Below are 26,001 nucleotides of genomic sequence, written 5' to 3' on the forward strand. Positions count from 1 at the left end.
TGGGTTAACGGTTATGGATGATATAGTCAAGATGTTCTACTTTAAGTGGAGAAATGCTTTGAAATGATTAATTAAGTGGTTTGGCTCTGCAATAATTGAAGCATCTTTGTGGAGCTATAAAAGACTATATCTGGATGATTTTGATGAATTGCATATAAAACACTCTCTCTGTATAATGAATTGGTTTTCTTCAATGCTGTGATTGCAGTGAATCTTAATTTGTATGTGATGTTAGTGGTCTCATTTGTTACTACTTGCATTTGATTAAAATATTTTTGATTAATTGATAGAAATTGTCTGGGTGGCAAGGTAAACTAGGCATGTTTTTTCCCCAAATTACTGTCTTACGAAATATTTATTTTATTTAAATTAGCCCTGCCTAAAAGTGAATAGGTGCAACATATCTGGGGAATGCAAGTAATATCTCCTTCAGAACATAAAATTCAATATGAGAAAAAGGTATGCCTCAGTCATAATTTTGTGTTACAGACTCTTTTCCCTTAAGTTACATGCCTTTGGTATAGATGGAAAAAATAAATGAGGAAAATAAGACTATGCTTTTCTCTAGCCTATTGGCTATAACAAGTTCTCCATCTTTCCTCAGTCACCCTTTTTCTCTTTCAATTTTTATGGCATGCATCCCACTCCCCCAACCAACACACACAAGTACTCATAGTTCTGGTATTTTTGTTGGTACTTTGTTAAGCACAGAGGTATACCTAGTGACTAGTGCAAGAACAAGGGGACAAATACTATCAAGCTCCTTTAAAGTACTGTGTGTTACCACATATTAAATATTACTTACCCTTGTGTGCCAGGCGAGCTTGTCCTAGAAACCTTAAGTGGGGGTGATGGGAGATGCCAGAAAAGACAACAGACAGAAGACCAAACATGCATAAAGCTAGGGCCAGGTAGGCTGGGTGCTCGAATGGAGACACACTAACCCCCTCCACCTCCAGTGAGTTTATTATGTACAGTGGCAACACAAGGTGGACAGGCAGTTCTCAGGGGAGGGTGGGGGCATGACATTATAATTCTCAGGAACAGGAGAAACCTGTGACAGCTTCTCTCTGAACGTAAACATCTTAGGAAAAAACAGCTGTACTGCATCTTGCCCACTTCTGCAGCTGAGGCTGTGCCAACACAAGCATGCAATTTATTGAGCATAACTATGCTTGCTCCCTTCTGTGGTTTGGGGATGTGCCAAACTGAAACACGCAGCTTATTTGATACACCTATCAGCTCCCCACAATTTACTTTGTACAGGCATAAAACACATTTTCCAAGACTGTGCCCCTAGATTGATACTGAGTTACTATGAACTTCGGACTACCAGCCTACACTGTGCTCTTTGCAGTGTTCCTCATCATATTCTCCATTACTCCTTAGCTAAAAAACATGTTCCTGTTAGTCTGAAAAGAGGGAAATCTCAATAATCTATCAAAGACGCTCACAGAAGATGAAAAATGGCAAAGAAGGATAAGTAGGTGTATTTGAATTTCTTAGGCAAGAATTTCAGCAAGAGATGAAGGAAAGTACAAAAGTACAAAGTTCAAGGCTATTTGAGGCTGATTCCTGTCTCCTAGCTGTAAATGTTCCATGATCCTTGACTCCTTCTACTTTTGCTATTTTCTTTAGAAAACTCAACCAACATTCTGTTCTCAGTTCCCAAGTATTGGTTTTCCTGGAGCTCTGGTTGTAGGTCCACAAATGACAACTAGATGATTCTGATATCATACCTAGCATCACTTCAACTACAACACACTTAAAACTCATTCTCTTTTTATAAACTCTGTTTTAATGGTTTCTTTCTTCCCATGTTTCCAGTAAATCCAACAAATTCTTCTACTTCCAACTCTTAAAAAGGAGCTGTGCTTAAGTTTTTCTTATCCTCAATTTAACCAGTATTTAATGCTACTGAGGGTCATTTTTAAGTGTGTTGATTTTTTATTCTTATTTTTATTTTCACAACTGCTATACAAATTGAGTTTCTTATCTCTGTGTGTCTGTATTAAGAGCAGTAAACTGAATATACCTAAACTCAAAAATATCCAAGGCCTCCCCACTTCTGGTTTTTTTTTTAAACACATTTCTGATGACTCAAGGCTTCAAGGCTCTTTATAGTATCTTCAACTCAGTTTCCTTTTCTTCTTAAACTTTCCTTGTGCTCTTCCTAAGACCAAATCTTCTTCATAAATCAAGCTGTTGCACCCATGGGCTACAAATAGTTCTCATACATCTGTTTCTCCAAAATATTTATTAAGCATGAATATCATCCTCATTCGTTGGAACTATTCCAGCAATCATTCTTCAGTATGTAGTCCACAGACATTCTAAATGTATATAATGCACCCTAATGACTTTACCACTCACTCAGATAGCTATGTCCACACAAATGCACACACATACACATACAAGAGTCCTTCAGTTATTATGATATATGTAATATCTTATCTTTGCAATGATATTTTTTGTTCCTTGTACTCATTCAATTCTTATAAATTCTCTATAGCACTCTTTCTCAGTTTTGAATTCTGTAGAGCTTTTACAGAAACACCTTTCTAAAAGGAAAAAAAATCTCCATTTAGCCAAATCACAACAAAAGAACTAACACATGCACACACACATTCTTCTCTTTGATGATAAAGCAAATGCCATTGTGAAATAACAGAGTAGTTTTGGAGAACTTGAACCTAATTTTAATTCTCTGACTTTATTCTCTAATATGTCTGATATTATTCGCTGAGAATGCACTGCATACCAGGAAGTGTTCTAAACAAACAAACAAAAAATCTTGCCGGGCATTGTGGTTCATGCCTGTAAATCCCAGCTATTTAAGGATAGAGATAGGAGGATTGATCTGAGGCTAGCCCCAATAAATGCCAGAGACCCTATCTAAAAACAAACTAAAGCAAATAGGGCTGGGGACTTGGCTCAAGTGGCAGATTATTAGAGTATATGCCTATCAAGCATGAGATTCTGTGTTCAAATACCAGTACAGCAAAAAAAAAAAAAAATCACAACTCTCATAGAACTTCAACTACAGTTAGCAATAATGGCAATAAAATAAGGAAATATATACTATTAATCATTATGAAGAAAAATGAAGCAAGGTGAGATGCTGGAGTGAAGTGGATTGAGAGTGATTTCAGATATGGTGTCATGAACAGCCTGTAAAGTTGAAGAGAGACTAGAGTGAAAAAAATATATCACATAGAGAAATCTGGAAGATAGAGGGTAAGTATTTCAGGCAGAAGGAAGAGAAAAAGGAAAAAGATCTTGAGTCAGGAACCAGATGGTCAGCTTAGGAAATGAGCAAGAAGTTGATTGTGGTTGGAATAAAATAAGAAAAGGAAATAATGCTAAGAGAAAAGGGAGAGTAGTATTTGGAGAACATACCACGTGAGGTACAGATTTTGTATTTTATTCTGAATGTGATAGGAAATTTCAGAATGTTTGAGGAGTTACATGATAAGAGTACTATTTAACATAAACCTTCTGGTTTCTGTGGATAGAAGAGATGTAATGTGGCAAGAAGAGAAGGGGAAGAATAGGACGTTCTTTGTAATAACCTAGGTGAGAAATTGTGATGGTTCCCTCTAGAAAGTACAACATGGGAATAAATGATTGATAGGATATTGTGTATAAAGGAAGGAAAGTAAAGATGAGTCCTAGGATTTTTCTGTGTCAATGGGAGAATTTGGATCAATGTAGCAGCCATGGGGAAAAGAGGTTCAAGAATTTAGTGTGGACATGTTAATAGTATGTCTTATGAGCTCAGATAAGACATCCAGGATGAAGACTAAAACAAAAGGGTACAAATAGAGCAGTCATGTGCATTTGAGGATGACAGGATTAAGTGAGAAAAAAATGGGATTAAGGATAGTAAAATAAAGGAGAACTTGTTTGAAGAAAGATATCATTGTTTTGCAGATTGTTAAATTTAAGATTTCTCAGAGATGCTTTAAGTGGACAAGTCCAAGAAGTTGCTAGAAAAAAATGGCATTCAAGCTATAAGAGACTGGAACTTGAAGAAAAGTTTGGGAGAAATAAGGATACTAGATAATAAAGGAAAGTGTGAGGACTAGACAAAGAATTTGTGAGTGATAGTGTCAATTGAGTCACCTGAGGCCCAGATGGTCAGTACTGCCATGAAAGTTAAAAAAACAGGTCCCAAAAATGAAGGAGTAGGCTAGGAATGTAGCTCAGCAGTAGAATGCTTCCCCTTGTACATGCTAGGCACATGCTCCCCAGCACTGCAAGAGAACAAAAAAGAAGAACAAAAGAAAGAAAAATAAGAAAAAGGGTGGTCAACAGGTTCCAGTTACCAAGAAGTCAGGTTAAATAGTTAAGAGTCATCACTGGATATGCAACCATATTTGGCAGGGGGGATAGAACAAAAAGTAATTCCAAGCCCCATCTCTTGTGAAAGTTCTTTGTCTCCCATGGCCCAGACATGGGGGAAATCAGCATTCATTAATTAAGAAGAACATTCTCACTGTAGCTGATGGATGCCTTATCATAACTTTTGATATACTGTGGAAACTACCAAGATGCAGGTGGGATTCTCCCCACCAGTGAGAATCTCACTTGTTGGTACCAAGAGCACTGTGACCCTGTGGAAACCACCTCCATAACCCTATGGGCTCTTGACAGCCTACTTGCTGGCTCATGCCCATTATTTGTTCCTAAACTGACTATACCATCTAACCATGGGATTCTAAACTGGGGACTGTAGGAGCAGGCACAGGTTCTCTAAGGCTGCACTGCCTGGAGCCTAACACTCTTATGCTAGGACTGGACTGCCAAGTGCAGACAGGCTGGTCTTGAAAGTGATAATAAACTGGCCCCCTAGAGGGCAGCAGATCCTCACAGGAGGGTGAGGCACACCAAAGCAGGGCATTTTACAAAAGAAGACACAAGGGGGCAACACACATATTTATGGAAAATGAAGCAGAAATTAAACTCAGGGAATTAAAGGAGTTCAATAATAGCAGTGGTAGAAAGTTCTAAGTTGCAGACCAGGTATCAAAACAAGTGAGCTTGAAAATAAAATGATTGCCCATATATCAGTCAAAGGAAACCAAGGTTTCCTGGCTCAGTGAATATTAATTATTACCCCAGCAATAATAATAAATAGGTACCATATACTATGTTGTCTGCCATGACTAGATGATATTTTAGCAACTGGAGGGCTGAGAGAGTAGGTCAGTGATACAGATTTTGGTTAGTATATTCAACACCTTGGACTTAATCCTCAGCAGAAAGAAATGAAAACAAACAAACAAGAACCCAGATAACTGATAATTCTCTTCCTCATAGTAAAGCCAAAGATGTAAATGAATAATTTTAGTAAAGAGCTATAGGTGCTTTAAGTCTTTGTAGGCAACACTGAAAGTGCACACGAAAGGAAGAAAGTCATTATTGAGAGGGGACAGGAAAGCCCTCTAAGAAAAATTACCAGATGGTATAGATCCTGATTGTGGTAGTTTTTTGTTTTGGTTTTTCTCTCCTTTCTTATTTCTCTGGTTCTTCCCTGATACAATCCATCTTTTTCTTTTCCTTTCATTTATTCATTTACTTAAAACATTTTTAAAAATTGAACCCTAGAAAGGTTCAATTGCTGTTTGAGCACTGTGATACATAGGAGATTTCTGACTTCAGGGAGTTTATGATAAGAATTTTATTTGCAGTGACCATGACAGTCATGAGCAAGACACTGAGCTTGCTCAAGCAAGTTTTCCTCTATCTCCTTCTACACCTTGCCTTCTTTCTAAGTATAAAGGAGACAGCTAAGATCTTTGGATCTACTAGGTCCTATGTGAAGAAGAAAGGTAATGAAAATAGACCATCACATCTTTTTAACTAAAACCCTTCATATCATTTTTATATTTGGCAAATAAAAATTGTGTACAACACGCCTCTCAAGCCAGACTGTTTTACTTCCACTGTGACCTTTTCCACTTCAGTTCTAGGAGTTTGAGCTTTCCATCCTAGCCACCTATATGTGGTGTTATCTTCACCAGAAATTAGTGCTCTTTAATTGTTTTTTCTATGATTGCCATGTTTGTCATCCCAACTACATTTTTTACTCCTTGAGTAGAGAGGTTATGGTGTGCAGTTTCTTGATATCAACTATAAAGTCATGTGATAGGTGTACAACATGTGTCTAAGAGTAGTACTCATAATCAGAACATCTAATTTTGACTTCCAACATCAACATTTGTTAGCTTTTGTTTTTTGGTAAAAAGGTCAGTAATAATTGTAGGGTTGTAAGGTTGTTTGGCACAACATATGACAAGCTCCTACTACAGCTGTGTATGTTTGCTCTTCTTCCTTCTTATCCTTATTCTTTGGCTTCCCACCAATTTTTCAAAATTGAGATTTCTGTTCCTAGGAGTCATTCCTTTGATAATTTTGGTTAATTTCTTTAAGTGCTCTAAAGTGCAAGCCTTAGACATCAATAGCCCAAATATTTGTTCTGGCTTTGCCCCTTATAACTATATGACTTTAAGCAAGTTACCTAATCACTCTGTTCCTCAGTTTCTTTGTCTGTAGAATTATGATAGCACTATCGGTATCATAGTGTACTAATGAAGTTAAATGCTAAAATACATGTAAAACATGAATTCTGTGAGATAAGCAGTGTTGCTCCCATTAATAGAAGTTACATAAACTACCCCAAATCATGCAACTAATAAGTGCTATTACTGGTAATCAAACCATTGCTAATTAACTCTACAGTCAGCACACTTAATTACTGTAATACATTGCTTATCTTGAGCAAACTAAAGCCAGCCCACTCAGTTTACAAAAACTTTGAGAACTGTTATATATGTGTGTGCATGATTATATGAGGATATGTATGCATTTATATATATATATATATGTGTGTGTGTATGTTGGTGTTTATGTGTATATTCATATTCCCATGTGTACATACCACAGAGAAACAGACAAACAGACAGGCAGAGAGAGAGAGAGTCTCTTATCTGCAGGACTGGCATCTGCAGATTCAAACATATACAGATTTCTTTTCCTTATCATCATGCTCTAAATAATAGCATCATAACTATTTACACAGATGTGCATAGGTTTTTTGCAAACATGATACCATGTTATATAAGGGACTTCAGCATCTTGGGGTTCTGTTATGTACAAGAGGTGTTGGAGGGAACTCCCTGCAGACACTGAGGGATGAATGTATTTATTCATATATCAGCTTATCACACTCAGCCACAACAAAATTTCTTTTTTTTTTCCACAAACTTTATTTTTTTTTCATTTTTCTTTTATTATTCATATGTGCATACAAGGCTTGGTTCATTTCTCCCCACTGCCCCCACCCCCTCCCTTACCATCCACTCCGCCCCCTCCCTCTGCCCCCCCAATACCCAGCAGAAACTATTTTGCCCTTATTTCTAATTTTGTTGTAGAGAGAGTATAAGCAATAATAGGAAGGAACAAGGGTTTTTGCTGGTTGAGATAAGGATAGCTATACAGGGCATTGACTCATATTGATTTCCTGTGCATGGGTGTTACCTTCTAGGTTAATTCTTTTTGATCTAACCTTTTCTCTAGTACCTGTTCCCCTTTTCCTATTGGCCTCAGTTGCTTTGAGGTATCTGCTTTAGTTTCTCTGCGTTAAGGGCAACAAATGCTAGCTAGTTTTTTAGGTGTCTTACCTATCCTCACCCCTCCCTTGTGTGCTCTCGCTTTTATCATGTGCTCATAGTCCAATCCCCTCACAACAAAATTTCTAAGTCACATTGCAACTTCTAGTACAGAACCTAGCACATAATAAGTACTTAAGAAGCACCAGGAGATGTTTTTCTGGGTATCTCCCATTATGAAATTAAGACCATCTCACTTCCACTTACTATAATGAATGTTTCATTAATGGTGACAGATGTTTTCTTAGAAGTAGCAAAATTAGTAAATCCATTTGTTGTAATTGTGTATGATTATAACATACCATAAACGATTAACCTAAAATTAGAGAGAATACAATTTCCTTTATTAAATGATACTCCTAATATAATGTGATAAAAATAGAATGAAGTAGAAAGGTAGTTCCTAGTCATACACTTGTGATTTTTGTCTCCTCCTCTGAGTGCCCTAGGGTAGAGATGAGTCTTTGGAAGCTTGGTAAGAACACAGCTTAATGGACCCAAAGATGCTTCTCTCTGCTTGGGTACCATTCCCAAACTTGGGGAGAGGCACCTAGTGCAGTAAGCTTTCTACTCTCACACACATATGGGGACCAGGAAGATCCTACCCTTCTTCCCTGTACCCCATCTCACCTCGTTTTTGTCAAAATCAAGTGATTTTAAAATCTGAAAAATGAAAACTAAGCTTCTTTGCAAAATTGAGAAACTTTTTTTTTGGTGGTACTAGGGCTTAAACTCAGGGCCTTAAGCTTGCTAGGCTTGTTAGGCAGGCACTCTACCACTTGTGCCACTCTGCCAGCTAGAAACACTTTTTATTTGTTCCAAAGTATACAGAAGATACAGGAATTTTTAAAAAGAAGTGGGAGTTTTTGATGTGGAGATAGGACAGGAGGAATTAAAAGGAAAGAAAGACGAAGAAAAGATGAGAGGAAGAAGGATGGTGGCAAACAGAACAATTTGGGCGAGACAAAGGGAGCTGGTGAATGAATGGACTTCTGTGCACCACAGAAGAAAAGCCAGTTTAGACAGCTAGATTCTGATAAGTAGTATTGCGTCACCTCTGATAAATCTTCTTGTTTTTCCCATGTTCACAGCTGCATTCATGCAAAACACATTTGTTGAGTTGCTGCTATGTACCAGGCCCTAAGGTAGGTGCTTATTAAAGAACAGATCTTCCCTTGCCCCTGTGTAATTTACAGTCTTGAAAGAAATACAGCTAATAAACTAGGAAGCAAACACATATCTAATATCAACGTGTAGTAGGCATTGTAAAGGAAGATAGCAAGTCTCTACTAGAGATAGAAAGGAGATAGACTGAGATGAAGGACAGAGAATAGCACCCATTATTTTTGTATTCTTTGCAAATCCAGCCCAAATCACAGCAGTGTCAGCTTAGGCTCATGGAACTAGCTATGTTCCGAAAGGGTGGAAGTCAAGGATTCATTAACCTGAAAGACTTAATGAAAACTATACCAGTCACATCCCATAGGAGGACTCATAATTTCTTAAATATAAGAAGACATGTGAAGAAACAGAATAAATTTTTTATCCTGGCAGTATCTGTGAAAATCCTGCCTGGTGATAAAAGATAAGTAGAGAAGAAAATGGTAGTTATGAAAGTGACATTAAGTCACTTGTTATCACAAGATAACATTAAGTTATCTTGATCTTTAACATTTCCATTTTGCAGATGGGGAGGTTGTAACTTATAAAGTATAGGCAACAGTTACTTCATGATTCCATACTTGGGTAAGAGATCAACTCTGGAAAGCAGGAACAGACTAAAGGGTTTATTTGTTTGCTTGTTTTGCAGTAGTGAAGATTGAACCTAGGGTTTCACACTTGCTAAGCAAGTGCTCTAACTCTTGGGCCACCACCCAAACCGTTCCGTGCTTTTAGTTTGTTGTTCAGGTAGGATCTTTGGCTAACTTTGCACTGGTCATAAACTGTAATTCCCCTACCTCTGCCTCACAAGTATGCCCTCAGAGTCAGGTTTTTTGTTTGGTTTTGTTCATTATTAAATTTTAATTGTATATATTTATGGGGTGGAGTGTGGCATTTCAATACATGCATATAATGTATAATGAACAGATCAGGGTTAATTGGTATACCAGTTACCTCACACATTTGTCATTTCTTTGTGTTAGGAGCATTAAAAATTCTCTATACTGAGTAACATAGACAGGGTGAATCTGATCAAAGTACATTATATGCATGCTGTAAATATCACAATGAAGTTGGGTAGTTTGAGACCTCCAGCATTGCTCTCTTTGCTGAGTATTGCCTTGGCTATTTGTGGTCTCTTGTGTTTCCAAATGAACTTTAGGGTAGATTTTTCAATCTCTGTGATGAACGTCATTGGGATTTTGATGGAAATTGCACTAAACATGTATGCTTTTGGTAGTATAGCCATTTTTACTATGTTGATTCTACCAATCCATGAGCACGGGAGATCTTTCCATCTTCTGTAGTCTTCCTCGATCTCTTTCTTCAGGAGCTTGTAATTCTCCTTGTAGAGGTCATTCACATCCTTTGTTAAGTTTACTCCTAGGTATTTGATTTTTTTGAGGCTATTGTGAATGGAATTTTTTCCATGTATGCCTTCTCAGTTTGTTCATTGTTGGTGTATAGAAAAGCTAATGATTTTTGTAGGTTGATTTTGTATCCTGCTACCATACTGTAGCTGTTTATGGTGTCTAGGAGTTTTTGGGTAGAGTTTTTTGGGTCTTTAAGGTATAGAATCATATCATCTGCAAATAAGGATATTTTGACAGTTTCTTTACATATTTATATTCCTTTTATTTCTTCTTCTTGCCTAATTGCTCTGGCTAGAAATTCCAGTACTACTGTGGGGGGAAGGGTGGGGGAGGGTGGCAGGGTAGAGAAAATGACCCAAACAATGTATGCACATGTGAATAAATGAAAACAAAATAAATAAATCACAATGAAACCCCATTGTACAATTGATTCATGTTAATAAGTTTTTGTTTATTAAGTTAAGAAAAAAATCTTCTATTTTGAAGCATACAATTAATTGTTATCAGCTATAGAGTCCCAAGTGGGCTATGCAGAACATTAAACATTCCTCCACCTACCCACCTCTGCCCCTGTACCTGTTAAGCATCTTCTCTCCCTTCCCACATCTCCCACACCCTTCCCAGGCTCTGGTAAGCCCTGTTCTACTCTTAATATATATGGGATAAATTTTAGCTTTCACATATGAGTAAGAACATGTGATACTTGCCTTTTTATGCCTGACTTATTTCATTTAACATAATGGCTTCTGTGCTCATCCATATTGCCACATATGACAGGATTTCAATTTTTTTATAGCTGAATAAGATTGCATTATGTGACAGACTCTGTGAAACCTTAAGTTCATACAATTTAGGAACTTTTATTTAAGAAAAGAGTACAAAGTGTGAATTCAAAAATAGAACTGGAATCTTATAAGGGGCTGCTATGAGTGAGGGGTACTGAGACTCCTTCTGCTTTATATAGCAAATCTGCTTCCATAGAGGAGCAGATTTACTGGAGCTAATGTTTAAGCTCCATTTGTTCTCAAACAAATGGAAAATCAAGTTGCTAGAACAAATTGTAATCAAGGTTAGAACTGAGAAGGGATCAAACTTCCTATCTAATAGGGCATAAAAGGCTCAGGAAAGAACTGAGGCAGTGGTTCAAGCCAAGGAGGTTATAAAAAAACAATGAAAGGATTTGAAAGTACGACATTTATTTGTATCCCTTAGGACATTTAAAGGTAGAACTAGGTCCAACAAATGGCATGGCTAATGTCATAGCTGGCATTTTAGTGAGAAGCAATAGACTTCATAATTAACCAACTTGGTGACCTTGGGCAAGTTACTTAATTACCCCCCAGTTCCTAGCTCTTCTTCATGTGCAAAATAGGAAAAAAAATAGCAACTAATTAATAAGGATTTGCAATGATTAAAGTACAAAGTTCAAATATGTACTGAGAATGGGATCTGGTATATTCCCAGTGTTCTGTAAATAACAGCTCTTACTGTCATTGTTACTCAGTTTTATCTGACTCCAAAGTCTTTCAGTTTGTCCATGTACAAAAATATAAATAGAAATCTCTGTTGGAAAAGAACTCATTTGTATTTGAAAAATTCCTCATCCCAAGATGCCAGCCACGTTTAGCTTATGTTTTACTGATACTTCTTGAGGCTGGTCCTGTTCTCCAATGGGGTCTCTTCCTCTACTCAACATTTGGTTCTTCCCTGAAAAGTTTTCTCCATTGAGGATATCGGGTATGCTTGTAAAGCACTTTAGGATTAGTTTCAAAAACTATGTCTTCCTGGCTTTATGTTGATTGTGAAACTAAGAGTGACGTCAAGGGAAAGTACACAATGAAAAGGCAATGTCTTAAGATGATTCATATCCGAAAACAGTTCTTATTGTACGTGGGGTTAAATGCATTCATTGGGAATTCTTTGAAACCTAAATGAAAGGCTTTCCTCAATACAAAATTTAACACATTTCCATTATATGGCTATGCTGTAATTTATTAAACTATTCTCCGATGGTTTGTTTCTTCTTGTTTTGTTTAAGTATTCACCATTTTCTATAACACTAAAAGGAAAAATCTTTGTGCAGAAACCTTTGAGCTTCTGTTGAGTTATTTCCTGATGATAAATTCCTCTGAGTAGAATTACTGGGTCAATGTAGATTATTCTTTACATTTTAATTGTTTATTTGCATTACTCCCTAACCTGTCAACTTCTGTCTTCTTTTTATTTTTTATAGAGCATGGTGCAATTTGTTGTTTGGCAGCTTCTCAAATACTTTCAAAACTTATATTCACTTATGTTATTTTGAGGCTATTAGTCATGTTCAATTTTTGTTTTTAATCTGAAATCTTTGAATGAATCAAGTTTGCATTTCAAGTCTGGGCAAAAGAGTGTGTGTGTGTGTGTGTGTGTGTGTGTGTGTATGTGTAGACCACAAAATCTGCTGAAATATTTTATAAACAATTACAATATATTTACTTACATCTAGATAAATACAAGTTTGAGATTGAGGTAGAGAATTACTCCGCAATATTACACTGTAACCTTATTTTTTCCTTCCGCCTTCTACAGAATATTCCTCTGATCAGTTTTACTGGAAGGCTGACTTGGGTTCTCCATCAGCTCTCTTGGCAATATCTTAGAGCTGCAGAAATCTTCTGCTCCCTCATCCCTGTCTCTCTGATGCCATGCTATTTCCCACACATGGGCTGGTTGCCAGCTCTTCTCAGCAATGCCTCTTTTGCAACCTAGATTTTTGGTGTGCTCCTGTCTAGGTGAACTCCAAGCAGTGGCATGGCATTTCATTTGCATGTTAGCAGGGAGCCTAGAGGGTGATTTATTCTAGTTGGCCATTATGTAGTCAAATTAGAACTTTTAAAAAGTAAGTTTATATTTTGCTCAAAGCCTAGCTTCACTAAGTACATGCTAGTACTTGCACTTGCGACCTTTTTGGTCTCTCAAAAGCATTATTGGACTACTTAAGTAAGGGGTATGTTTTTCAGCATGAAATGAAGAAAAAAAAGTAAGATTTGGAGGTAAAACACCTGGTTTCTAGTCCCAGTCTGTTAATTACTAGCATTGACCAGAGTATGAGGCTTTTTGAGCCAGGGGTTCCTTGTTTGAATGGCAGGCATAAAAAATCACCCTACTAAGTTCTTGAAGGAATGAAATGACGTAGAAAATTTCTTCCATAGTATTGCAAATGCTATTCTAATGTCTTTTCTACCACAGCCATTCTCTTCACTTCATGATTTTCAGGATTCAAAATTAGAATGGTCCTAAAGGGGATAAAAATCTTCCATGTGACTTTCTCGGCTTTGGGATTTCCCTGCTTGGCATCATTTTTCCTATTTCCCGGCATGCTCTGTAAGCTACCTGCCTGTCTTACTTTGTTCAGGCTGCTAGAGCAATGACATCAGAAACTGAGTGGCTTTTGAACATTTATTTCTCACCATTTTGGAGCATGAAAAGTCCAATATCTAGTGAGGGTCCACTTTCTGGTTCACAGGTGGTGATTTCTTGCTGTGTGGAAGGGAGTAGGGAACTCTCTGAAGTCTCTTTTTTTTGTTTTTTTTTTTAAAGGCATTACTCCTATTCACCAGGGTGCAGCTCTCAGGCCTGATCACCTCCCAAAGGCCCCATGACCTATCTCTTAATCCCCTCAAAGATTAGGATTTTAACATTTAATCTGAGGTGGAGGACACAAATTTGCATACTATACCACTTTCCAAATGGATTATTTTCCACTTTCTACTGTTACTTTATTTGTTAGTTTTTATAATAGAGTCTGGTATGTAGCCCAGGTTGGCATCAAACTCATGATCCTCATTGCTTCAGCCTGATTATAGGTATATGCAGTCACACCTGGCTTTCTACTCTTTCACAAGGCTCAAGTTTCACCCATTCTACACTCATTGATTTTTCTATGACATTGAGCAACTTGTCCTATAACTACTTCAAATGTCCCTCACTCAATAAGGTTTACTTTTTTTGATGCTTTGTTGACAAAAGACTCTTCTTCCATATCCTTTTTCTCTGGTCACACCATAATCCTCTCTGAAAAGAGAAGGTAATTGAAGTAAAAAAGGATTAAAATTTTCCTCATAGAGGGGATAGATTTCTAATTGTAAATGAGAAATTTCCTTGAAAAACATGCACCTACATAGTTACTTCCTAAATTTGCCTTTGCCCCATTGGTGTTCTTTCATATTGATTTATTAAGATTTATACTTAAATATTTATGATAGGGCTAAGGCTATAGCTCAGTGGTAAAGCATATGCTTAGCATGCACAAAGCCCTGGGTTCAATCCCCAGCAATAATAATAGTAATAGTAATAATAATAATAACTATAACAATAACAATAATAATAAAATGAGGAAATATGCTACATTTTCCATCTACCTTCCACAGAATTCTTAGAAGATCATGTTGTTATTTTCTCTGAATATTTTAAACCATGGTAGAATACGGTGAAATATGTATATTGTGGTTTCTACACATGTGAGAATATATGTCTTCATTTTCACTAAACAGAACTTACTTCTGGAATGGAACTTACTTCCATACTTCAGGAATGGAAATGAGATATGTGTTGAAAGACCTTAGAAGGATTTTAACTAAATCTAGCTCTCTTTTAAGGACATCCCTTCCCCTGCATTCCTCTCGTATCATGTGTTTCACAGAGCACACTGACAGAGGTCAACCACTTCCACACCCATTCATGCAGAAGTATAAAAACTAAAACTGACTTTTTGGAGACTCATGACATCTACTTTTCCCTCTGTCCTTTAACTTTGTTTATAACTATCTACTGCCAACTTCTTGGCAATGAGCTTACACCCATCCTGAGTTCTGCTATTATTCTGAGAGTCTTTAGTGCTTATATAAACTACTAACTGTCACCATCATTTCCCCCCCGCCAAATCTAATGACTGAATTCTAATGCACAGTATGCATCCTGTTTTGGGCCATGTGCTCAAACTCATCACCTCAGATTTCCACTCCTTTCCTTCCAGTTTCAAGCATCAGTCCCTCAATACCTGCTGTATCACCTGATATGCATGTTCATTCTTTGATTTTCATCATTTTATTCTAACCTTTAATCTCATGCTGGACTCATTTAACCACTGTGGATCACATAGCCAATATAAAAATTTGGTAAACCAAATTTCAATAGCTATTGGTAGAAGAAGAGGAAAGAAAGGAAACCAAAAATATTATGGAGAATTTACATTTATTATTCAGTCAAGTGATTCTTACCCCTACATCTTTTAGAATTGTCACCTAAATGTGGGTTCTAATAAAAATGAGTGAAGTGGAGCTAGAGTTTTCTGAACAACTTACGTACCAAAAGAGCAAAAGGCAATCTTCAGGCAACACAACCTTATTTCATAATAAATCTTATGAAATCTAATAAAACTTTTGTGAGAGTTTTTTATGACAAGGTTTTGGCCATAAACTCAAGTGTCAGCGCTATAGAGCATAAACCTAGAAATCTGGATCTCGTAAGAAAACCATCAGATGAAGAACCCCTAACTCAGTGCCTGGTATATAGTAGCACTTAGTAAGTGTTCTGTGGGAATGCTTGCATTGACAGTGTTATAAAAATTTTTGAATAGGTAGAACAAATAAGTCTGTAAACTGATCTCTCCATTGGCCACATAGTCTACCTGTTTTCTCTGAGCATTTTGAACTGTTCTCATCGTATTTGTGACCATCTGTGTGCCAATGGGTCCCCCAAGTAAAATAGGCCTCCAACATCCAGATTCTTACACCCTATATCTCCTGAGCATGTCACCTGGATGTCCCACTGGCGTCTCACAGCCAGTATTCTAAGCTGAACTTTTATTTCTTCCCCCAAATGTACTTTCTTTCCTGAAATTTGTTAGCTCAGTTAATTCTACCACACAAGACAGTAACCATGAGAGCATTCTGAGCTTTTACACTCACCATCCAATAAATCCTACTTATTTTGACTCCTAAATAGTTTTTAAACTACTTTTCATCAACATGAGCTTATGCTATGACATTATTTCTTCATCTACTTCATACCCTATTGTACTAGTATTTTCTCAATGTTAGTTTTAGTCCCTCAAGTCTGTATATTTTTTCCCAAATATCAACCCTGGTCGTGCTTTATCCTAGCTTAAAGATCTCAGAGTAGCATCTCTAACATAGAGATGGATGCATCACTGTTTATATATCTCTCCAACTGCATCCCCATTTCATCATCACTTATTTTACACTTGAGTTATTTCAGTAAAGCACAAACATACACAAAACAAAATGCCTCAGCACCTCTTCAGATACACCATTTGCTGTTTGTTCTTGACTTTTCCCTGCCTACCCTTCTTTTCACAGTCTGTGTCTCCTGATCTTTTAAGATTTATCTTAGGCATCCTACCCCACTAAAGTTTTCCACACCATTCTAGTATGGGTTGTAGATTACCCTTTTTTATTTATTTCTACAATAAAGCTACTCACATTGTTTAGAAATTATCTCTTTGCATTTCATCCTCCTCCTCCCTACTGTGAGCTTAGCAATAGCATAGAGTTACCCATGTGCTCCTTTTCATGGTGTGCAGCACGTGGAGTGTTTAGTAAATCATCTTGTAAGCTTCAACCTAAAATGCTGTAGTACATCATAGAGAATGTACTACATTTAAAGTCCTATCACCACAGCCTCCTTGTTAACTCTGCCACTCACTTGAAAACTGGGAGTCACAAAGAGAAAAGGTAAATAACATGCTTCTGTAGTTCTGTTTCTAAATTTATTAATGTTGTTCCTCAGAAGATAGTTTAATAAAAATAACTGAGCTTTAGAATAAGATAAATCTGATTTCTACTCTCAGATTCCCTCCCCATAAACCATGCAAGCTTAGGCTTGCTGGCTCTGATCTTCAGTCTGCCCCATCAGAGTGAGGAGAATAACATCTGCTTTATAAGGTATTGCTAAGGATTTAGGATATTGCCTGGCACACTCAATATTCTGCTGTAACTATTAGTATTATTTCTATTGTAATGTTTGCGTTTTATTCAAAAAGTGAATCAATGCTTGTAAAGAACTTAGAATAGTGCCTTGAAAGCATGCATGTGTGTGTATGTGTACATTGCAGTATGTGTTATGGATGTATGGATTTATTCCATAAAATAATTGAAATTTCTAAAATGGTATTTCATAAACTTTAAATTCCACTATATTTAATCAACAGTTCTATATTTCTGAAATAAACTCAACTAGAAAGAATTATACATCTGAGGTGGAGACGATTAAAGCATTATTTGTTACTTTGACAGTACATAATTGCTGAATATCATAATGTACAAATGAAAATATCATCTACTTAAGTATCTGATAAACATAATAAAGTTGTAGTTATTGCTATAGGCTGGCAAGAAAAGTCTCTCTAAAAGCAAAAGTGATTAATATCATTTTCACCTTATGTTGAATACAAAAACTACTTGAAATTTCCAAAACCTGTAAGGTTATCGTCTGCTTTATTGGAATGAATTTTGTTTGGGTTTTTTTTATTTGTTTTGGGTGCAGTTCTTACCAAAAAATGTCAAGCTTTGATAGGATTTTAGAATCACCTGGCAGTGTGTGGGGGCATGAGAGAGAGAGAGAAAGAGAAAGGGAGGAGCTATGAGCACAAAAAATATAGGCATTTTAAACTCATTTGTGAAGAATTTAAATGATCAATTGGCAATTAGCCTAACAGTTGATATTCAAAAATATGTTAAGGAACCCTTTGCAAGAAATTCAATGACCTTCAATAACTTATGAATCCATTATTATTATTAGTCTTATTTAAGCTGATCAGCAGTATTTTGGTTGCACAATCCAAGTCACAAATAAGCACAAAATATTTTGTGCTGATATGTGTAGTATTATTCAATGATTTGCTACTTCACGAAGAACTTTTTTTAAGGTATTTTCTTTTTTATTTAGCATACATTAATAATATGAGGAAATTTGTGATAATTCCATACATATGTACAGTGTACCTTGAACCAGTTCACCCCCTCCTTTGTAGTCCATTTTCCCCTCTGCTTTTTTTCCCTCTTTCAAACAGTGTTTGGTGGATTTCATTATGCGGTCTTCATATGCATATATGTAGTGTACTTCCATTCTCTTCACCCCTCAATATCCTTTCTTATCCGTCTCCCTCTCTCATTGATCCCACCCTGGACAGTCCCCCATATATATGTCTAAGGTATTTTTTTTGCTAAAGTAAAGACTTCTCAATCTAGCATGGTTTGATGCTCCACCTCTTTAAATATTCAAGTAACTTTCCTCTCTTCTTCATGGCGTAGATTTAAAGTTACTTGTTTGCACGGTTTTTCTTGCCTTCCTATTCTGTGACCTTGCCAAGGCAGGGCCTGCAGAATATTTACCTTTATAGCCAGAGCTCAACACCCATTGCCTAGAATTTATTAGAGGCTCAACTAATGCCCACTGTGTAATTTAATCCATTACCTCCATTTGGTCTGATGTAACAAGGCATTTTCATTCCAATACTAAATGCTTTTTAACATTTTAGAAGGGGAAAACAATTAAGAGGGCCTCTGCCTCAGGACTAATAATTATCTTGATTTTATTACATTTCACTTTATTCTGTTACTTCTGAGACAGCAGGAAAAGAACTAAAAAGAATATGACTTACTTGGGATTAGCAAATCTTATGATAGTAACTCACTTTATCATTGCCTATGGAGTACTAAGAGCCTGGATGAAGTGGAGTCATGTCAGTTTTATAAGGAAAAAATAATAAAACCTCAAATTTTGCATCTCTGCAATCTCTGCTGGCAGTTATTCTCCACTGGCTAAACTTGCGCCTTTGATGAAGTTAGTGAAATAAGTCTCAGATTCCTCATTTGGAAAATGGGCCTCACAGTGCTTCTTTAGCTACCCCACAGATTTAAAATGATGAGTAGAAAGATCATTTTGGTAAAAGCCTGTTGTCTCAAAAAAACTAACATTAAAACATAAGGACCTTGACATACTTTGTAGCAGACTGATGTTGTAAATCTTATTTTTCACTGTAGATGAAACATCTAGTACCCTCTAGGAGAGGTGATCTGCCAATTCTGCTACAAAAAGTATTTGAGCCACACTCCTATATTGAGTGACCCAATACTGACTGTCAAACTTCAGCTATCGGAATCTCTCTTATCTAAGGAAGATGCCTTTTTCTCTTTCAGCATTTCCATTGCCTAATGTAATATTCAGACTTTGTACCACTCAGTAAAGGTGCTTAATGATAGCATTTGGCTTTAGAAAAACTGATAATGAAGGCAACATGTTATAATGGCTGACGTGTAAGTCCAAAACCTTGATTTCTTGTGTTCAAAACCCAGATAAACCACTCCCTGTTGTCTTTGTTCAATTTACTTAATCTTTATAATTTTAGGCTTCTTCATCAGTAACATGGAAATAATAACAGAGCCTCTGTCGTGCGATTATTAACAGGATTAAATTTAGGTAAAGTTCTAGTACATGATAGACATAAAATAAATTCAAATTTACTGGTTGATACTCTTGTTAGATGCTAGAAGTTACATTCCTTTTATCATTGACTATTAGATGTGATTATTCACAGAATAATCTGTAACATAAAAAAGGTAGATTGTTTGTGTTTTAACAAGAAGTAACAAAATCATCCCTAACCTTTTCCATATTCTCTCACAGTCATCTAATAAATATCACAGGTCAGGCACTGAGAAGCAGGATTCCCTGTTTTGGTGTAGGGCAACAACTCTGTCTACAATCAAGGCTCTTCCTCACCCTGGCAGTTAAGCACACAATCACGTCTTTTTGTTTGCTCCTGTCCTTGTTCATGCTCACCAGGTACAAAGACAGGAGGCTGGCCCAGCACAAGTCGGAAATAGAGTGTTTCACCCCCAAAGGGAGTATGGGGAATGGTGGGAGAGCAACAATGAGCAGGTAAGCAATCTGTGAGTGGCCTGAGGTGGTGTGAAATAAATGTATGCAAGCTAGAGGAACAGGTGGCTCCCTGGTCTGGATCCTTGCTCAACTGTGCATCCCATACAGTGTGTCCGCCCTGGGCCACCACTGGTTTTCTGTGTGTGTTTGATTTGCAAAACCCACGCCATCCTCATGTAAATAACGGGAGCCTCCTGTCCCAGATGCCGCTGTTTCTCAGGGTTGTGCGCTTTGCATGTCTGAAGCCTTAGCTAACAGTCAGCTCTCCTTTGGATTTTAACATATTGATCAAATGGTTTTGGAGTTTGCAAAGTGGAAGAGATTGGAGGAAATTCACATTTCAGGAAAATGAAACAAAGGCAAAAGCTTAAGACTATTTTGAGGAAGGATTGCAATTGAGGGAGCAAGTCAGCCTCAAAGCCCGGATGAGACTGGAAATTAACCTGACTGACTTTGAATGTAACAACATCTTACTGCAAAGGGCAAATTCCATGCCAAATCGGCGGACTATAGAGTCAATCAACTTTTCTTGACTGAAAACCAGGAAAGCTAATCCTCCTCTGGCTATGGTAGCTTTGCAGCTCCTTGACTTCCATGTGTTGGTGGTGAACACACCCTGTTGCTACGCTGTGCATGATCTTTTGTTCAAGGCACTTCCAACCGAGTGGTACCCAGTAAAGTGGGGTATTTGGAACTTTATGAGCTGTGTTGCATGAAATGAACGTGCTTTTTTGCATGGGACTGGGTTTTAAAAAGGGTTTTGGAGACAAAGGCAATCAGGATTGTCATTCAGTAGCTCCAGAACGCTGGCAGAGCCAATTTGAGAAACCATACACCAGGAGCTAACTCTTCACTTTTGATATGTTGTGGCATTTCCCAATTCAGCTGTGGTACAGAGGTGTGGAGGGAAACCATTTGCAGATCATCCTGTGTTAGAGAAATGGGGACACTGAAGAAATAGAATGTGTACGTATGTGTTTTCATGTGCTAACAGGCAATACAGCTTGAGACTCCACTGCATAACAAGAAGATAATCCTGTTGAATCTTGTTGAAATTTCACCCCCAAATATTGTGTTTCCTTCCTCAGTGGTGGGTCCCTTCCCATCTTCAAACTGACTCACTTTTTCCAAGGATCACTGCAGTGCACAACTGGTGGAAGGCTATTCACATTGCAGTCTATGAAAATGGTTCCCAGAACTGTGCATGTACAATCTGAGTGATGTTTCACAGCATCCATGGCCAAAAGCATGGCCAACTTCATCCATGGCTCTCTGAGACAAAGCAATAAGTGTGTGCATACATGTGTAAGCACATGTGTGTACCCATACCCTATTGTTCACAACTCTTTTATACAGCTGTCTTGGATCTCTGTATTGGGAGGATGGTTCTCAATGGATTGTTTTGTAGGAGTAACTCAACAGATCCTAGTTTCCTTTCAATTAGATCAGGCAAAGTTATATAATTCCAGTTCTTGAAAATTAGGCAAACAGCACTGGAGTAGGGTGAATAAGATGAAAGTGATTGCATCAAATAAGGGATCAATGGCTCACCAGAGTGACGGCTGACTTGAAGTCTAAACTAGCACACTTAGCTGCCTGTAAAACATGCAAGGCAAAATTCTGGGCATTCAGCCTTTGAATCCATTATGTAACAGGTTTCCCAGGTCATTCCAATTTAGCCAGTTCCTAAGCTACTATTTGGAATAATCAATTTGTTTTTTAGTGACAAGCATTAGGTCTCAGTTATGCTACACAATGTGCTTAGGAGTCTTTGATCAGTTCTTAGAGCTCTCAGATATTAACAGTCTAGAGATTAGATTTGCTCATGGCTGTCTTGGCTGAGAATGGGAGTGTCGAGTACAGAGAGGGTGGGGCACAGAGTGTAAGGAGACACCAGGGCAAACAGGCCAAGTTTCCTTGGGTCAGATCTAGATTTACAGAGGGGACCAATTCAATATATATCTACTTCAGGAATGGTCCAAGTTTTTCTGTAACAGCAAGATTCAATTTAACTTTTGTTTCTTCACTAGTTTGAAAATAGCCTAGGTAATGTCAAGGCTTATTACATTGAGATGTCCTGATAGACAAGAAGGAGGTAGTACATACTATAGTAAAGACATTTTATCTAAGTAATGACCTGGGCCACACAGAGAAGCAGAGTTAATTGGGAACAAAAGATCCTTGCTTTCTAACTTCTCTTCCTTCTCATTTCTTTAGCACCAAATAAAAAGTGTCAGAAAAAGTGTGGGGGAAGTGGGAAAAACAGAAAGGAAGAACAGTCCTTCCCTGCTGTTAAGAAGCTTTCCCCTACCAAGATGAAAAGACCTAGAGACATACAAAAAAGAAAAAGACATTTGTTATCTTTTTTTCAACTTTATATTTGATCACATAAATATACACATACACATGTAATGATATTTATTCAGGAAAATAATTTTAAGTGAACATTAAAAGAAAATATGTAAAGGTGGAAGCAAATTTTATGAAAACAGTTTCTAAATCTAATCCCAATTTTCTTACTTTGGAATTGAAGGGCTGGGAATGATTCAATAATTATATGCACAAGACATTTGTAAGTACTGTTCCTTTCAGCTGATAAGGACTCTTTTCTTATCCACTTTACCTCTCCCCATTACTTGCCAAAGTGATAGCTACTCTTCACCTTTACTCCGCAAAGATCTCCCAGATCCAGGGAGAGGCTAAAGGAAGCACAGGTAACCACAAAAACCTAGTACTGTTGCTTTGCTTCTCATGTGCTTATCTTTTCTATGATGAAAATGCAGAATGGACAGGACCTGATGAATCCATGTCTGGGGTGATTTTCCAGAGCTCAGCTGGCTGGGGCAGAGAGGAGCTTCACAATGGTATAGTTATAGGAGAGCACAACATTGTGGTATTACCTTTAACAGTTGTCAGGACCTTAAACAGACGCTGCTTCTCCTTTTCCCTCCTTCCTGCACCCCCAGTCTGGGAAAGGAATGAGAACATTATATGTACCTATAACATGAGCTTTCTGAGATTTTATGTTTCTGTTTTTCCTTTACATGTTTTTTTTTCCTTCTATCTAAATGTAGTTTAACTTGTCATCCTTCATATTCTCACAATCTAAAGGAATAAGTGTTTCAAAGCAGAATCTTTTTGATTGCAGAAGTGGGAACAGGCCCTAAACAGGGAGGTGTTATAGAACTAGAAATTCTCTAAACCCCATTACAATGTGAGTTCATACAGAGATGGTTCACCCTCCAGAATGACTCAAAGCTAAATAACTAATACTGCTATCTTCAGTGTCCACAGGCCATGGGAGTACTTGCTGGAGTCTGATATACTCCTGTTGTACTCCATGAAAGAGAGGCACTGACTTCTGAGCTTCAAGACTGTCCTTGGGAAAGGGCTCCTTTAGTCAAAAGAAATTGATAGACTCTAGCCCCCTACCAGTGCTAGATGAAAGGAAGATGTATCGGGTTATTTTTATGGTGAACAGAAAGAGTGGTTTTATTGTTGTTAACTCATGCTATTAGTTTTATGAAGTATTAACTTCCGGTCACTGAAGTTAATGCTCTAGTGAACAAATGATTTTCACCTGGTATATGCAGCATCTGATTTTAGTGGGCACATGTTTAATGAAGCTTTAGAGAATCATGTACCACTGATGCAAAAATAGCCATTGTTAAATTAGTAGCATCTCAGCTGAAAGTTAGCCCCAAAATGTGATGTCTATATTAGAACAACTTTCCTTTTCATTCATTCATTTATTGCTTCCTTCATGGAAAGCTACTTTCTTAAGCACCTATTATGAGACATGCACCTAAAAGACACTGTAGAAAAATGAATAAGCAAGACATGACTATGCCCTTGAAAATCTGCAATCTACTAGGGAACAGAGTCGGAAATATTGGTAAGTGCAATGTATGAAATTCCTTTCCATAATTTATGCTTCAGATTAACTCTCCCTTTCATAGCATAAACTATGGTTTACACCAAACCAAATAAAATTAACAGTAATTGAAGCTAAATAGTAACAGGCTGAGTTGAGCCTTCAGAAAGACTAGACACAACCTTTTTTTTTTTTTTCATTTTTCTTTTATTATTCATATGTGCATACAAGGCTTGGTTCATTTCTCCCCCCTGCCCCCACCCCCTCCCTTACCACCCACTCCACCCCCTCCCTCTCCCCCCCGCAATACCCAGCAGAAACTATTTTGCCCTTATTTCTAATTTTGTTGTAGAGAGAGTATAAGCAATAATAGGAAGGAACAAGGGTTTTTGCTGGTTGAGATAAGGATAGCTATACAGGGCATTGACTCACATTGATTTCCTGTGCGTGGGTGTTACCTTCTAGGTTAATTCTTTTTGATCTCACCTTTTCTCTAGTACCTGTTCCCCTTTTCCTATTGGCCTCAGTTGCTTTAAGGTATCTGTTTTAGTTTCTCTGCGTTAAGGGCAACAAATGCTAGCTAGTTTTTTAGGTTAGACACAACCTTATATAAAATTCAAGTTGCATAGAAGAGATTTTGTCCTTCTAGAAAAGTCCAGCTGATTGCTCAGCCATATTTTAGGACTTATGCAGAAATCTTCCCATTCTTCCTCCCCCAAGTCAATTCCACATTAATGTTATGATTTATATTTACAAATCTGAAAAATAATAATAATAATAATAATAATAATGATTACTATCATGAGTGTAATTGCTGTATATCAGACACTACAGTAAGTTCTTTCTCATGTGTCAGGCATTAAGTTCTCCCATGAACATAAAAGTAAAGTATTTTTCCTTTCTGTGGTAAAGATGAGGGAAATGAGGCTGAAAAATATTACATGACTTACATAGTAAGCAATTCTGTGAAAATTCTGAAATCAAAAAGACTTTAAAATTTCCAGGGATAGCGTAAAAGTGCCATCAACTCTTTAATCTATGTTTTCTGAAAAATGAAGATAATAGGCACTTCTCTCACTATGTATGATACTGTGAAAATCAAGTAAGATTATGAGTGTACAACACTTAGCATATTACTGGACACACAGTAGGCCCTCAATAGATTTTAGGTAGTACAAGGCTACCGACCTCAAAAGCTTGTGGTTGCTGATGGGTTTTGCCTTGGCTTTTTCTACTTTGCCATCATGATTGTTTTTCTTCACAAATCAATTCAGGATAAGGGAGTAAAATGAGAGTTAAAAACAGCAAAGCAGATTCAATGATGTAATTTCCCTGTTTTAAAATTTCTGTTTTCCCATTGTTATCTATGAAAGCACCCAACATTTATTGGGTGCTTTGATCTACCAGACACTGTTTTAAGTGCTTTATTTGTATGATCTTTCATTTTATTTTTGGAAAAGTAAATGATAGATCCCAAAATGGAATACAACTGAGTCTTATTCTGGAATTCACACTCTATTATATCCATCAACTAGTATAAAATACAAATTTGCACCATTCACCAGTGGCTCACACATGTAATCTTAACTACTTAGGAGACAAAAATCAGGAGCATTGTGGTTTGAGACCAGCCCAGGCAAAATAGTTCATGAGACCTTATCTTGAAAATATTCAACACAAAAAAGGGCTAGTGGAGTGATTCAAATTGTAGAGTACCTGCTTAGCAAGTTGTGAGGCCCTGAGTTCAAGCCCTATCCCATGAAAAAAACAAAAAAGAATACCCACATTCAGAATTCAAGACCCTCTAAAAACTCGCCCTAACTTAACTATTGACCTTCATTTCCTCTGTCTCAGCACATACATTCTTTTCTCCAGATGGTCCAAGTGTCTTACACACTGACTCCTTTGTACACCACCACCTTGTGGCATGCTGTGTTTCTCCCTGGATTACCCTTCCTTTGCCATTTTATTCATCTTT

General features: G+C 37.2%; 1 protein-coding gene across 5 annotated transcripts in view; it reads left to right on the top strand.

Moving 5' to 3' along the window:
- Positions 1-26,001, top strand: part of Grm5 (glutamate metabotropic receptor 5) — a 479,762-nt gene that overhangs the window by 438,312 nt on the left and 15,449 nt on the right. For 4 of the 5 annotated variants that reach the window (XM_074081467.1, XM_074081456.1, XM_074081476.1 and 1 more), the window contains one exon: positions 20,054-20,149. The exons of the other annotated variant lie outside the window; for it this stretch is intronic. In XM_074081467.1, coding sequence (XP_073937568.1) covers positions 20,054-20,149 — 96 coding nt within the window. The remainder of the gene's footprint in view (positions 1-20,053; positions 20,150-26,001) is intronic. 5 annotated transcript variants of the gene reach the window in all.

The sequence above is a fragment of the Castor canadensis genome, chromosome 1, assembly GCF_047511655.1.
Source record: "Castor canadensis chromosome 1, mCasCan1.hap1v2, whole genome shotgun sequence".
Taxonomy (NCBI): Eukaryota; Metazoa; Chordata; class Mammalia; order Rodentia; family Castoridae; genus Castor; species Castor canadensis.